Source organism: Pygoscelis adeliae, unplaced genomic scaffold (genome assembly GCF_000699105.1).
Source record: "Pygoscelis adeliae isolate BGI_AS28 unplaced genomic scaffold, ASM69910v1 Scaffold103, whole genome shotgun sequence".
NCBI lineage: Eukaryota > Metazoa > Chordata > Aves > Sphenisciformes > Spheniscidae > Pygoscelis > Pygoscelis adeliae.
Window position 1 is genome coordinate 910,227 of NW_008824723.1, and position 12,231 is coordinate 922,457.

At 45.7% G+C, this 12,231-nt stretch overlaps 1 protein-coding gene across 2 annotated transcripts in view; it reads left to right on the plus strand.

The window, feature by feature from the left end:
- The first annotated feature begins 1,719 nt into the window (after positions 1-1,719).
- FAM83A (family with sequence similarity 83, member A) overlaps positions 1,720-12,231 on the plus strand; it is an 11,542-nt gene continuing 1,030 nt past the window's right edge. The window contains exons 1-4 of one of the 2 annotated variants that reach the window (XM_009323332.1): positions 1,720-1,987; positions 2,176-2,785; positions 5,693-5,860; positions 7,387-7,511. In XM_009323332.1, coding sequence (XP_009321607.1) covers positions 2,210-2,785; positions 5,693-5,860; positions 7,387-7,511 — 869 coding nt within the window. In that variant the 5' untranslated portion in view covers positions 1,720-1,987; positions 2,176-2,209. The remainder of the gene's footprint in view (positions 1,988-2,175; positions 2,786-5,692; positions 5,861-7,386; positions 7,512-12,231) is intronic. The other variant, XM_009323333.1, reaches the window with a different exon arrangement.

The following is a 12,231-nucleotide window of genomic DNA, read 5'->3' on the forward strand; positions in this document are numbered from 1 at the left end:
CCCTGCCGGAGGGTCCCGCGGTGACCTCGTGGGGCCTCGGAGTGACCGTGTGGGACCCCACAGTGACTGAGTGGGGCCCTGTGGAGACGGTGCGGGGCTTTGAGGTTGCTACGGAGCCCCAGGGTGACTGTGTGGGTCCTGATGGTGACGGTTTGGGATCCTGTGGTGGCCGTGTGGGACACGGGAGTGACCAAGTGGCACCCCAGGGTGAGAACGGGGGTTCCCTGGGGTGACACTGTGAGGCTCCATGGTGACAACCTTGGGTGGCCTGCGTGGGGCCCTGCTGTGACCATGTGGGGACCAGGGAGACTGTGTGGGACATTGGGTAACCATGTGGGACCCAAGGTGACAGCACTGGCCCTGGCCGGGGCGGGGGGTGACAGCCCTGCTGGGCACAGGGAGGGCCCGATTGGCGTTCACAGGGCGCAATCTTGCATGTCAGGCTCCATGGTGACAACCTTGGGTGGCCTGCGTGGGGCCCTGCTGTGACCATGTGGGGACCAGGGAGACTGTGTGGGACATTGGGTAACCATGTGGGACCCAAGGTGACAGCACTGGCCCTGGCCGGGGCGGGGGGTGACAGCCCTGCTGGGCACAGGGAGGGCCCGATTGGCGTTCACAGGGCGCAATCTTGCATGTCAGGATAATTAGGTGGCATCATTTTCAGCATAATTGTGCAGAACAGGTCAGTAGATAATTAGTGACTTTTGGCCGCGTCTGACAGCTAAAATCACACCAGGAGCTCGGGGATGGGCCCCACCACCACCTCTCCTTGGCCCCCAGGTGGGTGTTTCCTGCCCTCCGTGGCTCCGGGATTAAAATCTGAACCATTTCATACCCTTTTCTCTTTTCATATGTATATGTTTGCGTCATCCTCACGTGTAATTACTTTTTTTTCCCCCCCATAAGGCATCTGACATAGACTCAGAATCTGGGAAGCTTCCCTGGAGAAACTGGGCCTGTGTCAGTCCGAGTGGCCCTGCAGAAGTCCATGGTCCCAAGTGCGTTGGTCAGAGCAGCAGGACCCTTTCCCCACTCAGATGTGCCCTCAGCAGCCCGTACCCCCATGCAAGAGCTCAGACTGGTGTGTCCCCTTGATCCTGCGCTCCCCTCCAGAGCCGTGGCACGACGGTTTACGGATGCTGAGCTATGCAGGGTGAGGGCAAACTCAACCTGCGTGAGAAAACTGTGTCACACGTGCCTCTGCATAAAAGCATGCACACAGGTATGTATGGCGTACCTCAGGCAAGGTGCCTTCCCACCCTGCCTCTCCTCACCCCCGCGCAGTCATACCAGTCGGCCTGGCTCCCTGGAGGCACTGCACCTCTCACCCCGCTGCGAACCTGCACCTCCGTCCTGCTAATGACATAGCAGCCGAGCTGCCACGGGGACAACGTGACTCCAGAGGCTGCAGCCTGGAAAAAAAAAAAAAAACCAACCAACCAAACAGCCCTAAATGTGCACAATCAAGTGATGAGTGTTTGTATTTCTGATGCTTTGAGGCCAGCTCACAACCCTCCCTCCACATAGTATTCAGGATGTTTGGGAAGGGGTATTTTTCTTTTAATAGGATGGCGTAGTCACAAAGCTTTAAAGAAATAAATGAGTGAATCGTCTATGGTAATAGCAACATACTACGAACGGGGCACAGTGACGAAGTTCAAGTCTATTTTTAAGCCTGCGTGGCAGCATGTAGGTGCAGCCAAGGGACCGTGACCCTTTCTGCTGTTCTGAAGCTATGGACATGGCTGATGTCTCTGTCCCAGTTCAACGTCAGAGTTGTTTTTGCTCCCTAACAAATGCTATGGGAAGACAGAGAAGCCTCAAGCTGTTTTGAAGATTGTGCAACGATGCTTGGGAGCCTACTTGCTTTTGCTTGAGTGCTTTCCTCTCTCACATTTCACAGGATGCGACGGGAAGGGAAATACAACCGAATCAGACAGCCCTGGTAATTGGACTCAAAACCTTCATATGCCCTGGGGGTGAGGTGGGTGCCTCTCAGATAAGTAATCTAATCGACTTTGCACTTGTGTCCCATCTGGAAACAGATTGTTGCCGAAGTACACCACCACCTGAGAAACAAGCTTCGGGTTTTTTTTGAAGATAATTGTACCAACGAAATCAGGGAGTGTGAATTTGCCTGAGGTAATAAGATCTCTTTATTTTTATTCATAGTTAATTCGTTCAGCCGAGGCGATTTCACGCCAGAATGCAGTCTCCAAACAAGAAGGACAATTGCGCTGCCTGCGCCGCGCATATGCATGGTGCCTGCCTGGCAGATCGACTGCTGCGTCAAAGAGCCATGAGCCACTCCAGACACATGGGCAAGATAAGGAAAAGGCTGGAGGATATCAAGAACCAGTCCACGAAGTTGACAAAAGCGGATTTCAGCCACAACGAAAGCATAAGGTTGGCCACTGACGCCTTCCTGGATGGTGGGACAGACTCCTACCTCGAAACTTTAAGCAAAGAGGGTGAGGTGGATTTCCTCTCCTCGGTGGAAGCTCAGTACATCAAGGATAATGCCAGGGAGTCCTATTATGCACAGGAGTCTCTGGCCGCCGACGGGGTGGCTGCGCCAAAGCAGAACGATGCCAGCTCTCTCCCTTCAGGGACCTACTTCCCCACCATTTCTGACAGCAGTGAGCCAGCTCTGCTGCACACATGGATTACAGCGGAGAAGCCCTATTTAAAGGAAAAATCCACCGCCACTGTGTATTTCCAAACAGAGAAGAACAGCAACATTAGAGACATCATACGCCGGTACATCAACAAGACCACTCAGGTACTAAGAGAATTGCTGTCCCCTCTGCACTCAGCTGTCTTCCTGCTCTTAAAAAAGTCAGGTAAACGCGGTGTTTGATCCGAGCCAGCCTTGTGCGTTACAGAGTAGCTTTGCTCTAGAAAGTAGCTGTGAAGAGCCCGTTGTTGAACACAGGCAGTGCTTTTTTTTGTACTCACACTAACACCTTTTTATGTTGGTGACTTAAAAAAAAAAGCATTCCCTCTTCTTTTAAACTCCCATTAACCTGGCAGAGCAAATGTGCCGTAGAAAGGGCAGCTGGGCTCTATCCCTTCTCATGCATCACCAGCAGGATGGTTTGCTCCGTTCAGACCATTGCACCGGTAATGAGAATTAAGCTAATGCGAGCTCTGAGCCATTAGCGATTGTTTTAAGGGATTGATGGGAGATGTGGGTGAAGGGGAGCCCGGAGAAGGGCATGTGTGTCTGATGTGCCAGCAGCCATCCCCAGAGGAAAGAAATTATTCAGAAAAGAGACCTTTCATCCCTAATATGTTGTCAGTATCACTAAAAATGCCACATGGGCTCCATACAGAGACTCTGCAGCATAACTTGGCATGTGGGAAAGCTACAGATGATGGCCCTGACAACAGACAAGTGACAGGGGGACCACAGAGAGGTGCCAGCCGCAAGCCAGGCTGCCCATGCACTGGGAAACCAGAAGCTGAGCAGCTGGAGGGTGACGAAAAGTCTCTGTCATGTGTGTTCTGGCAGCTCTCCTGTTTTCCTGGGAAAAAAAAATTGACATTTCAGGGCTGTGTTTACCATCATCCAGGAGTTTTCCCCTTGTATAAACTCGAGACGCCACTAGCATTTTCACAGGGGAACGGTCAGGAACAAACCCAGGCTGTAGTGCCTGCTGTCCGGCACAGGCTGCGGAGCCCACTGGAGTTACAGGCTTTCGCTTTATTCTCCTGTAAGGGCAAGTGCTGGGTCCAATAGCGCTGAGTGTAATGGCAGGGGAGAAGAATGCCCGTTGGCAACTGCCCTGTCAAAGGCAACAAGTGCTCAGCACATCAGGGGAATTATAGATCAGTCATTTTAAGTTGGCAGCATCAGAATGATACAATAACAGAAGAAATGTCTCTGGGATAATAAAATAAACATCAGGTAAAGTATGAACCCAGGCCAATTTTCTGTCCCAAGAGGAGAAAACTTGTAGGGGAAAAATTGGGAAATGTAATATAAATCCATGGTTCACATGACCTTCTTAACCATCTAATTTACATTACAAGAAGGTGCTGGAGCAACACTTACTCACAGTATAAATTTGGCAACTGCTTTTTGAGTACAGTTTTTCAATGGCAGCACTTATTAATTAGTATCTGATAAGGGTCTATCCTGGGTAGCCTAGTATTTGATATATCCATTAACGACTTAACAGAATAAAGACTGAGTTTGTGGAGGACATCAAACTGCAAAGGATTGGCAAGTAGTACTATAATCTTAGCACATTTGTGGAATAGGTGCGAATCGTAAAATGAAATTTGGGCAAAAGAAGCAAGAAGTACTGCAAGTAAGAGCGGAAAGTCAGGTGCAGAAACACAAATTGGGAACAGCTGGTGAAAAAGCAGTACTAGAGAGAGTGGTCTGGAGCTACGGTGAGGCTGGATGTGGTATTGTGCCGTTTAAAAAGACAAGGTGAGTTAACAGTAAGTGTGGATGTGAGATATTGGACATAATTGTGCCACTTACCAAGCACTGGCAAGGCCCTTTCTGAAGCACCGGGCTTTGGCAGCAGAAGGAAGGTGTGGGATCCTCACTGATCCGCGAATAATTTGGCTTGCCTGAACAGGATGCTGGCCGCACAGGATGTGCTTGGTCTTGTAGGATTTCCTCGTGGGGGTGAAGGGAATAAGCTTGCTGGCAGGTGTCAGCACAGGCTTTGGAGTAAGATTCAGTGCAAGTTGGAAGCAATTAGTAAGACAGATCTGCAGAGATACTGTACAGTTTGTTTTGATTGAAGATGATGTCCTGTGAGTACAATTATCAAGGGCTCCCTTTCTAGTCAATGGACAAATAGGCACCTTCTGAGGGTAAGTCAGGTATTAGCTGGGCTGAATTGCCCTAAGGAGATGACCCTTCCCATGGACAACAGCAGACATTAACAAAGACCTTCATGAGGCCATGCCCAATGCTGAGCGTAGGGGCTGGAGTATGGAAGGGGGTTTATATCGCATTTGCTGTTCCCTCGATCCACGCTGGCTGGAGGCTGCGCATTTAAGTAGCTGTTGGGGCTTTTATGCCCAGTCATGAGACTTTTACACACTGTCCTGCCAGTTGTGAATTGGGAAGCATGGATGTATGGTTAAAATGAGACAATTAGTTTATAAATCATTGTAAAAAAAACAAAAAAAGATGGAGCTGTTGCAGTCTGTCGCACCACCACCACTGACAGAGTGAGGATTTAAAGCCAGGACCATTCCAGGTGTAAGTCATAACAGAGAAAGCATCATCCAGTGATTCTTGCTAAATGCATGTGACTTACGAAAGCTAGTCAGCCATTTGGTAAGGGCTGCAGTCTTTTATTTTAGCTACATCCCTATTATTCTCCGATTAGCGCTTCAATATATTTCCTAGTGCTGAAATCTCACCTACAAATTCATGGGTCATCTTGTGTTTTATGATTAAAAGAGCTTAACTGAAGTGCGTATGTTGCGTGTTATACTGGCTTTATATGAGCAATAAAACAATGACGCAACATGTCTCGTCGTTTTACTGATTCAGGCACTTAGGGAGAAAACCAGAAGAAATATCCACATATGTCTTTGAAGATTTGCGTTTGTTGGAATATTCTTTTTTAAAAAGTAAGCTACATTTCAGTGGCCTCACAGCCAACCTTAAGTTATGTAAATTGACTCTGCTAATGCCTCTGTTTTTTCCCCCTAGGTGCTAGCTATCGTGATGGATGTGTTCACAGACACTGAGATTCTTTGTGACCTCCTGGAGGCAGCTAACAAGCGCATGGTGTTTGTCTACCTGTTGCTCGATCATGGCAGTATAAATCTCTTCTCGGAGATGTGCGACAAGTTGCAAATTGCTGAGGATCTCTTCAAGGTACTGTGGCTCTGTGAAGCTCTTAGGCTCAGATTCGTCTGCCTAACTTTAGGCACGCTGAGCTAGAAGCATGGTTATACTAAGGTCAGTCCACCTTGTAATTAAAAGGGAGCGAGAGATTTCCAGAGGTAGCATTAGCACACCTAATTCCCTTCTGAAGATGCCTACATTTTTCCATGGATGTTACAGGAAGTTAAGGCGTTTCCATTAGGTCCTTAGGTGAAACTAATCTGGGCCCTGAAGTCTTGAAACAGAGCTTAAGTCCCCTAGTAGAGTTGTCTAACATAAACCTTACAACTGCTTCTGTTTAGTAACTCCGCAGCAGCTGTGGTCTGGCAGCCACGGGTAGCAGGCGCACAAAACTCTTTTGCATGGCAATACCTTGGCTGCACTAGGTGGTTTCTGATAAAACGTGTTGTTAAAGCTCTGTTTTAAAGATAATGCCTCAAATTTAGTTGGCTGTTAGCTTAGTCCACCTTCATCTCTGCCAGAGGGAACTGACCTTAAACATAACCTCCTAGGGACCATTTCAGTTGTGGCTTGAGGTGCTGTAGGGCACCTGTGGCATCTTCGTGGGGATGGCTGATACTGCAGAGGCAACGGCCTTCTGGAACGGCAGCTGGAGGGTGGGCAGGAGACATGAGGGCATCTTACGTGCACCAGATACTAGTGTTTCAACAGCTGAATTCCACCCCAAATGTATAAAGAAACTGAAATTAATAAAACATGCTCATAACCGTGCTTACATGTCTGTAAACCTTCACTCCTTAGGAAGAACAATCCTGTGCTATTTATTGTAAGTATGCTGCTACAATACACAGGCTCTGACAATGTGTGAGCCAAATCCTTGGTGCCACTCATTTACTAAGGCCTTGATTCTGCGAAGTGTGCATATGGACAGCAGAGTCAGGTCTGAGTGCCTGACCTGCCTTAAATGCATTTGCTCAGGTACAAGGACAGCACAGAGCATCTCATGGGCCAAACTGACCAGCTTCTCCACTCACACATGTACTTGCATCTGATCCTGCAGGACGCCATTCATCTGGGCTGCACTAGAAAAGCAGCATGTATGTCCTTGCAGGCCCAGATGGACTGGAAGAGCAGAGGTTTTGTCCTGCTATATTGTGCCATAGCCAGTGTAAAACAAGAGAGCTTACAGCTAGAGCAAATTGTTGCTGGGGTGTCAGCAGAGGTAACAGACTGCTCTCAGCTGTGGACACATCTCGTACTCATTTCGGTAGGGGTAGCATCAGTTATCGTTACACAGCATAGCTCCATCTGCCTGAATTTCCATGCAGTTTATATCCCTATTGAAACAAGTAACCCTGTGGCAGGTGAGAGAGCTTGGCTAGGTTTCCTCTGGCCCCAAGCCTTCAAATATAACGTTGAAGAGTCCATGAAGAAATCATAACAGACATTGGGGAAGTGAAGAGCTAAAGGCAGTGGGGGGAAAGGGCCCTTTCTTTCTGATTTTTAATTAAAAAAAAAACCAATTCACTTTGTTCATTATTTATTTTTCTTTACAGAATATTTCAGTCCGCAGTGTTACTGGAGAGGTTTATTGTGCCAAATCAGGCAGGAAATTTTCAGGACAAATACAAGAAAAATTTCTTATCTCTGACTGGAGATACGTGCTCTCTGGATCTTACAGGTGAGATAAGCCATTGCAGTTCATGTCTAGGTGCTCTTTCATGATTTTTAATACTACTTCACAAAAAAGTGCCATGGAAATTTTTGTACAGGTGAGAAGTTTTTTTGAACAAAAACCCCTCATGTTTTCAAATATGTGCCATTTTTCAATAATCCATTTAGATTGCTTTAAAGCTGATGTTAATTCTTTATGGAGCGTGGTACTTAATGTATCTGTTCAGAAACTAACATAAACAACTTTGCTGGTGCAGCCCTGGAGCAGAACTGGAAATACGTATAGCTTAACATTATGCTTTTCTCATTGTTTGGGTCCTCAGATGCTGTGATCATGAGATGTGATACATTTCCATCTCCCTCGGGATCCCTTAATGTAGCATGTCACTCAGCTTATCTGAGGATTTGTTCTCCATATGACAAATTTAGTGATTAAAGGGAAAACAGAAATCCTTCAGAGACTTACTGGTTTTTGCTTGTGTTTCATTAACAGGTAGGCAGTATGTGTCTACGCGACTGTTGTACCTTCCCTTTTTTTCCCCCCCTTTTTTTTTTTGTGAGCTGAATCTGTAACTCTTCACTTTTGTGCTGCTATAACTATTTCAGGTAGAGGATGTAGCATCTCAACAACTGGGTTTTTAATTAAGATCCAGTATCCTCGGGTCAGGGAATTTCAGGAGACTCTGAGCTTGCATCAAATAAAGTTTCTATGCCTCATGGCTACATAGATAAGCTTCACAAATGACTGAAGTGTATCCTAGAAATCCAGATACAAAAAGACGAGAGAAAAAAATTACAGAGGTGATTATTTAATTAAAAGGATGAGACTGGTTTTCTTAATCCCGGTTTATGATTTGGAGGCTTAAATGCCTCTAGTCTGATAAAACTGTGCCACCAGGAAGATTACATAACTATAGTAACAAAGGTAAAGGTGAATACGTGGGATTAGCGTAGGCTGCAGGAGCTCAGCTGTCCACAGAGGCAGGCATCCAGTTTTCATTCAGTTTCCAAATGAACCGTCAGACAAAAATGAGTGAACACTCAGAGTCATCTTTTTTTTTATTGGCCGCTCTGTGGTTTTCTTGTTCTTTCAGGTTTTTTTTAACCCCTCACCAAAGATGTGTAGAAACGCGAGAGCAGATTTATATATAGAAGGGAAGGATGTGTGGGAGAAGAGGGACAGAACAAGATCTATTTTCTTTAGCCAAGAAGCTTTCTTTTGTCTTCTCTTTTCAATCCCCCAAAAAAAGAAAAACCCTCGAAGTCCTGTGCAGAGCCACTTCTGTCATTCTCTACTGCTGTTGCAATGTCTTCTAACCTCAAGATCCTTGTCAAACTACATAATCCCCTATCCAGCAAGCAAGCAGAGAGGGTGGTGAGGAACAAATCTGTACACAATTTAACTTCAGCATGCTCAGCACCAGTTTGCAGATTCACATGGGTTATAGCTGGCTATCAGTACGTGGCATTTCTGTAGACTTGCTAGCTCTCGATTTATTAATCTGAAAGTTTTCTGTTATCCCTAAACCTTATCCACCAACCTCTGCAGGTATAAACAAGCATGATGTTGAGTAAAACAGACGCAAACTCTTCTGCAATGCAGTTGTTGGAAATCAAATTGGAATAGATCTTAAAACTAATACAAAACATCTTAAAACTAATACAACAGCAAATTTCATCTAAGTGCTGTGCTCTGCATGACTTTGTAATAGCGGCTGGGGGAACAGGCTGAGGAAATAAAATAGCCCTTCAGGACTTACTGCTCTAAAAGGGACCCTGGCTCACTGCTTGTAGCCAAAGTGTTTGGGGACAAAATATATTTGCCTAATGGACAACAAGAGGACTGAAGCTGGCAACTAGTCAGAGGCAAAGGAACCACCACCGAGTCTGTGGCATCTCCTGCTCTGGAGTGGTTTGTAAAACCACATTAAAAAGCCATTGCTTGGGTCAGTGTGGATAAGCGTGGTCCTGCCACACAGGGCAGGCTGGAGCTGAGAAGCTTCTGAAGGCTGTTCCAGCCGTGTGTCTGCACAAGTGCAGGCATGAGTAAGTGTTTTAAGTTACAGTTTTCCTCTCAATTTTTATTGCCAATGTCTATGGCGTGGGGTTCGGATGCAGTATTTCGTTTTGCCGTCTCTCTGTTATGCTACTCCATCCTATGATAACTGTGTTATGCCTTTTTTTTTTTAATTAATTTGAAGTTAGATAGTGCATGAACTCAGCGCCCTAAAGAAGGCAAAATGAAAACAGCAGAAAGCACAGACCTTGATCCTCAGGGGCAGCTGAGTACCTCCCCGTCTGCCACTCTGAAAGCCACCGGCCTCTTCAGAGCCAGTATCTAACATCTAACACTGGGGTGCTTTGCTGAGAGCATTGGTTCAGGTGGGGCAGGTTTCTCTTACAGAGGTTATCCCACCAGTAGGCAACACTAACGCGTAGGTTAATTCAAACCTGAGCTCAGCTGAAAAACCCAGTCCTTCCGTTTCAGATTAAATGCCTGTAATGCTGCATGTTACTGTAGCACCGTAAACACAAGGGATGAGAGCATCCCTAACGAACTGCAGCTGCAGTCATGCAGAGGGTACACAGAAAAAAATAAGTCCAGTGCAAATGAAGATTGGGCAGGAGAGGTGCGTTTTGATTCAGACAATCATAAATGAAAGGATCCGGAACAGGACATAGACTTTGGGACAAAGCCCTGGAAAGACGGCTGAGAAGTATCTGTTAATGACCGAATTTGTGATACAGCTTTGGCCCCAAGCTAGGCAGTACTTTTTTGTGCTTTCTCTTCTTTCTGATGTGCTTCACTCAAAGAGTCCTGGTAGAAAAACGATCCTTCTGGGCAGATAGTGACAATAACAGACTTCTCTGAGCCTTTCCCAAAAGAGCACTCGGAATTGTAAACTAAGGAGGAAAACAGGGCCTAAAACCTAAACAATGAATTTCCTCTTAGAATGAAGCCAGCGAAAACCTCTTAAGTCTTTATGTCAAGTTCTGCTTTGCTCTTCAGCAAAGTGCACAGAATGTAAATTGCTGTGACTCACTACATGAAATCCACAAGTGTTTGTCTAAAATCGTGCAGATCTCACCTTGTCACTTTACAGCTGACCCATTTGCCATCAGTACATGGAGAATCTTTGGGCTATGACTTGGATCCAACTCTCTCTGCTTGCAGGGGTCACAGATAAGATTGATGAACCACAAATAAGTATCTGTCTGTCGAGTACTCCAGGAAGTTACATATGGGAGTAAATTATCAAAATTGGGCGCAACGGGTTTTTCCTCTGATTTTGTCAGGTTTTTAAAAGCCATTTATAAGTGTAATTGATTTTTATTTCTCTCTGAATTTTCTTTTATAAACCAGATATATCTCTAACACATAAAGTATAAACCTGCCACTCCACACCTCAGCCCTTTCATGAGTTTGTAACCTTCAGCGTAGATATCCCAGACTAATCGCGTGTGTTTTTGTATTTGTTCCTGGCTTATTACCTCCTTAACAGTTAGACGAAGGATGTGCAAAGGTTTAGAGAGTGCTTCTTAGTGAATAAAGGCAATGTTGAGCTAGCACAGCAGATGTTACCCACGCAGCGGGGAGGTAGCTTGCTGTGCTGTTTACCTCGGCTCCCAAGGTTTCGTCCATATTCAGAACGATTGGAACAAAGTGGATGAGAAGTACCTGTATTCTAGTAACTTAGTGTATATTTTCATGTCCAATCATAAAATGTACAGTATATATTGTAGGGTTGCCCGGTGGCATTGAACTAGTGATTTCTTCACTCCTTCCCTTGCTCCTGAAGCAACAGTATAAAACCACTGTATGCCCCAAACCCAACCCTCTTTAAGAATGCTCCGAACGGGCAGATGTAAATCGTCTGTCTTCATTCCCTTAGCGTCAGCTCAGGCTGTCCGTCCCACTGAGTCTCGCAGGAGTTTTGTCAAAACATGACAAGAACAAGATTTAAAGTGCGCACCCCTACAGCCAAATCTGGCTCTCAGCAATCCTCGTGCAAATCCAATGTAGCTAATAAAGTCACGCAGGAATAACCGGGGCAGAGTTTTGCCAACACAGAATAACCTCGGGTTCAAATCCGACGCTGCTCTGTATCCTCTGCTGCACAGCTTGAGCTTTGGTTGGCTCAGGGAGCAATTACATTTCATTCTCTCAACTATGCTCATTTTATTGCTGCCGCTGCTGCTCAGACAAGGCAGCCTGCACAGCACAACCAAGCTGGCTTGTGGTTTTGTAAAAGAGCACAAATTTATGTTTGCCAAGTGGATTAGGGAAGCACATAAAAGAGAAACCATTTAAAAGCTGCAGGGTATCCTAAGGTGTGTCTCTGGACTACCAGAATGAAAACTATTGCGGTGTTTCTCCCTTACTTTACAGCAAAGTAGTATTTTTATTTTTTGAAAGGCTGTAGGAAATATTTATAATTTCATTTTCTCTGTAGTGAAGAAAATAAGCATTTATCAGGTGTGGCAGTTTGTTTTGTGGGAGTGGGATGTGATAGGGAGGTTGAGTTTTTATGTGTTTCTCTTGACCAATGCAGAAGAAGTATGGCAAAATGAAAACAAAGGATGGTTATTTTTCGCTAGTCTTTCTAATGTCAGTTTTGAGTGGGTGAGAGTTACCAACTGGCCCAGCATTCTGCAGGGAAGGAAGAATTTATGTGTGTGCAGACAAGACGTGGTTAAGACCTCAATTTACGCCTTGTGCATCATGC